Source organism: Portunus trituberculatus, chromosome 15 (assembly GCF_017591435.1).
Source record: "Portunus trituberculatus isolate SZX2019 chromosome 15, ASM1759143v1, whole genome shotgun sequence".
Classification (NCBI taxonomy): domain Eukaryota; kingdom Metazoa; phylum Arthropoda; class Malacostraca; order Decapoda; family Portunidae; genus Portunus; species Portunus trituberculatus.
In genome coordinates this window covers 19,048,629-19,053,628 of record NC_059269.1, presented here as the reverse complement: position 1 = coordinate 19,053,628, position 5,000 = coordinate 19,048,629, and the positions used below count along the sequence as shown (strand labels likewise).

The following is a 5,000-nucleotide window of genomic DNA, read 5'->3' as shown; positions in this document are numbered from 1 at the left end:
TTTTACTCTCTTTAATGAAATGAGTCTTATCAGGTAATTTTTTTTCTTTTTATTCTATTAGCAGTATTGTTACTAATGAGGCTTATCTAACAAAAATAAAACATGCTTGCAAAAATTACCTGCATTAAGGTAAGTGTCAAAAAGAAATTGAGCATAAAAACTGCAGAGCCTGTTTTCAAGCTCTGGCCAATTTTTTTTTTTTTTCTCCACTTTATCAGGGTACCAGTAGCAACCATGATGCATAGCTATTGGGAGAGTAAGTTATAGTGAAGGATATTTCAGTTAAAAGGAGTGGTATAAATGAAAATGAGGTAGGAGATAAAAGTAACAGGATAGGAAGTAAGTAGAGTCAGGGAAAGGAGGGTGAAGATGTAGGAGTGTGGAGTCTGTTTATTGTGGGATATGACATCAAATTGTAGGAATGTTTTGTGACCTTTGACAACTATTTCAAAACATTTAGTAATTTATTATGATATGTAAGAAATTAAGAAAGTTTAAACAATTTCATACATAGTAGATGAAAGAAAAAGATTTCCAACAAGTTTTTGCTTATACCAGAGAAAGAAGTGAATGAAGTAGCTGATGTCAATGTTAATAGTGTCAGGAATGTAAGTAAAAATATAATAATGATACAGAAAGTTCTTAAAGAAGCAGAATACACAAGGCAAAGAATTAATGGAATCATAGTATATAAGCCCAGGAATTAATTAAATTAGAGTATGCAAGTCCATAAATTAATAGGATCTGAGTATACAAGGCCAGGGATTAATTGGATCATGGTATACAAGTGCAGGAATTAATGGGATCAGAATATGCAAGGCAAAGTATTAATGGATATTTTATTTCTCAGTCTTCCCTTTAATGGGAGTTCTTTAAGAACAGACTTCAGATATAGATAGAGAGTTATTTTAGTTTAGTTTAAAGGAAGAATAATGTGTTTTGTAAAAAGAAAAGTATTTCTGTATTTGAGTTGAGTATTGTATTGTATATAATTATGTGTGAATGTGTAGATTTTCCAATATTTAGTAATCTTATTTGTGATAAGTATTTGTTTTGTGTATTTGGGAAGTGTGTTTTTGTTTGTTGTTACATGTTCAGTTGTTGGTTTAGGGAAAAGTGCATGTAACCTTCATTAATTAAGATGCCGACAGAAGTGGACTTAGTAGTGGTGCACCTGTTTTTGTAGTTGTGTATGAATGACTACAGTAGTATTTAAGAAATTACCAAAAATGAAGCCAGAAGCTCATTGATGCAAGTGAAAATGTATGCTTGAAAAAAATACTCTTGTAATAAGTGAAAATTTTGATAGTTCTCAAAATAACTTTGTGAATCAGCAAAGTAACATTGCCTGTGTGTCTTGCAGGATCTCTGGACAGTACATCGCAAAATGATTGATGACCACATGATGGAGTCCTTCTCCTAAACAACTCACTTCAGCAGACTAAGAGAGGGGACAGTCTGTGTGTTCAACAAGTAGTGCAATTTTTTTATCTTATTTTATTTTTATTTATTTATTTATTTATTTTTTATGGTAATGAAGTGTACATAATGACAACTACATTAGCCATATGATGGTTTTACAAATATTTTTGAATGCAATGAATGCCATTTGAATTTCAGAATTTTAGTTTGCTTGAAGATTATCTTTAGCTATAATATTATGATTAAAATACCTGGTGAATATTTTTGTAAAATGGTTTAAGATTTGGTTGGTAAGTAAGTAAGGTGGTAAGTAAAACTTGCTCTCTATGATTTAGAAATAAGATACAGTAAATTCCCTTACAATTGTTACCCTTATATCCACCATTCATATCCAGCTAGTACAACAAAAGATAAAACTGGCAGACATTGAGCACACAGGTTAGTTTCCTCCGTTATGCACAGGCTGATATGTCCAGTACATTGACCTATGATATGTTTACAACCTTATTTTTTTTTTCCAACTAATCCCAATCAGGTGCAGTAAATGATGGAATGTACAATAACTATAGATGGATTAGTTGAGTTTAAGCGTCATAGTTTGAGTTGTTCATGGATATGTAAGATAACTTCAAGAACTGTTACATACTAACATCACATTACAGCCAGAAAGTAGGTGACCATAAGCTATGTCTGTATGGTATACATGGAAATTTTAAGTACTTAATGTGAAATGAGAAGTACAGCATTTTATATTGCACATTGCTGAAATTATAAAGGAGAATAAGATATTCTTTATTATTTTCTTATTGAAGTATCATATCTCATATCTTTAAGAACTGCACAAGTTTCACTTATATAAAGTAAGGCAATTCATAATGTTTATGTAAACTCTCCTCAGAATGAGGTAAATATGCATACCTCATTATTCATTCATGCTTTTTAGGCATCTAACATATTTGCAGCAACAGCAAAACAATAAACAAACCTCTAGTTTTATGTGAAGATAAAACTGTTACTCAAATTGTTTCTGTGTCCATTATGGGAAGACTTTTTTAAGCACGAATTCTTTTCATATATTTGGTTGGTATTGCCTAAGGTTAAAAATGTACCATAATCTCCACACTATTTTTACTCCATCCTCCTGAAGATCAAGTTAATTTCTTCTCCTTTGCTTTGAATCCAGATTTTAATGTTCTTCTCTCTCTCTCTCTCTCTCTCTCTCTCTCTCTCTCTCTCTCTCTCTCTCTCTCTCTCTCTCTCTCTCTCTCTCTCTCTCTCTCTCTCTCTCTCTCTCTCTCTCTCTCTCTCTCTCTCTCTCTCTCTCTGTGTGTGTTTTAATGTTACTTAAGGTTGCAAATGTATCGTAAACTTCACACTAATCTGATTTTATCCTCTTGTTCATTAAGCATAGTAGTACATAGCCAAAATGTACATCAGATTCAGGACCATTTTCCGAAACATTTTGTTTTGCCATAGATCCACTGCATTCCAAAGGTTTTGGTGGAAGTAATGTGAGTTCTTTATGGTGTTATGGTTTTAGTTATGTACTAACAAGATTTCTAAGTACATATTATTAACATGAGAAATGCTCTTAAATACTTAGCTAATCATTCTGTGGTCTTTGAAAATACTCTTAATGAGAGAGCAATGTTTCTGAGTACAGACCTCAGTTCTACCCAGAAATTTAATTCAGTGTCTTCTCAGAACTGTTGGTGGAGCATATGGCTTGTGAGGCATTGATTGATATTGGTGTATGTATATGGTATCTGATTACCATTGATGAATTACATATACAACACCTTGATAACTAAAATTTTAGTTTTTGATTAACTACTTGCAAATGGTAATTAGGTTGAAGTATACAGTATTGTTGTGTCTATTGTAAGGTAACTGGCATTGTCTTGAGAGGTTGTTATGATTTCTCTGGTTCATTTCAGAAATGGCCTTGCATGATATTGATTTTAGTACAGAGCCTGATTTATCACTCTTCTGCACGCATACATATATACACACACTAGCTTAATTTTCTCAATTTGCAATTCAGATTTAAAAGATTGAAAAAAGAGTAGTCAGGACTCTCCTACTATGAAAAAGTAAAGAACACATTCCTGAATAGATTCATTCCACATAAGATTAAGATTACAAAACTTGGCAGGTCCAATTCCACAAAGACCAAAATGATTGTTGTGATAATGATGTGACTTAGGTAATGTGACATATGTAGATTTTATAATGATAGTGTTTCGGTTCAGAAAATCTTGAAGAATTAATACAGTGTATGATGATTAGTAGTATATCAAAGCTCTATTTTTGTGAAGGTATTTAGTAGCTAGTTGACTACTGGAATGGAGATAGTTTACTGTTTTTTATCTTGTGGAAATGTACATTGTTGAATGGGCTTTATAATGCTTAATAAATTGTTACTGTTGAGTCTTATTTTATTTGGCCAGTCTCTCAGGTAGGCTGTGCATTCCAGAACGAGCAGTGAATTACAAACTATTAGCACTTTCTTCAGGAAAATACCTGAAGGTTGAATGTTATGGATACATTCTTTTAAAGTGATTGTTTGGAGGATCTTCTGTAGATTAAATAGAATCCAACCATGATTAATACAGGAAGCATTATACATAGAAGGTAATTCAACTATTGGATGGTGAGCAAATCTGTAATAAAGAAGAAATTTTAAAATAATAAATTTCAGATAGTTGTAAAATGAAGTACTGAAGTACCTCAAGTTTGGATGAGGTTTTTAAAGGCATTAGCAGAATAAATGGAATGGAGATAAAGTAAATATTCTTAACTAAGGTGTAGGAATATTCCATATGAAATTTAGGACTAGGACTCAATAGACTTATCTTAAAAGGAATAAAAGTAAAAGTAGATAACTTAAAAAAAAGTTTTGAAAATATATTTAGAAAATTTTGGAAACTGATGATATTGCGTGGCAAGGGAAGAAGATTCCAGATTCCTTGAGTATTTGATTGCAGCATAAAGCAATAATTACACGTTCGTTCATGTACATACTTAGCCTACTGAATAATGGAGCACTGCAGCTGTAATAGGAAGAAAAACAATTGATTTGAAGTGATACCAAAATTTACTTCTACTAGATTTTGTCTTTTCTCTCAATTTGAAGTTCTCAGATTTGCTGATATTGAGGGAAGACACTAAACAATGGAAAAAAATATGTTGCATCTGTGAAAAAAACTCACAAAAATGAAAAATCAAATATCAAGGGATTTTTCTTTTCTTATTTTCTCTACATTTCTAGTTAATACCTTTGATATTGAAGGTCGTGATTAACAATCAAAGGTAAACGATAGGAGTTAACATTATTCTCTACTATATAAACAATGGAACCGCGCGCGCTTTGGGGTCTGAGGCGTCTCCAAGTGTATAAGTTCAAATTCTGGCCACGGTCGGAGTGTAGGAAGGGCTTCTTCGGGGTAACGGTTCCCTAGCGGATGGGCTTTCAGATAGGAGGTACCTGAAAGAGATACCTCCTTTAGTCCATAAATTCCCATGAAAAACCAACATGGTGTGTATATATATATATATATATATATATATATATATAT

General features: G+C 32.2%; 1 protein-coding gene across 4 annotated transcripts in view; it reads left to right on the top strand.

Moving 5' to 3' along the window:
- The window catches only part of LOC123504056 (glucosamine-6-phosphate isomerase-like), a 14,891-nt gene extending 11,039 nt beyond the window's left edge, over positions 1-3,852 (top strand). For 3 of the 4 annotated variants that reach the window (XM_045254317.1, XM_045254319.1, XM_045254318.1), the window contains one exon: positions 1,364-3,852. In XM_045254317.1, the coding sequence (XP_045110252.1) occupies positions 1,364-1,391 (28 nt within the window). In that variant the 3' untranslated portion in view covers positions 1,392-3,852. The remainder of the gene's footprint in view (positions 1-1,363) is intronic. The other variant, XM_045254320.1, reaches the window with a different exon arrangement.
- The last annotated feature ends 1,148 nt before the right edge of the window (positions 3,853-5,000 follow it).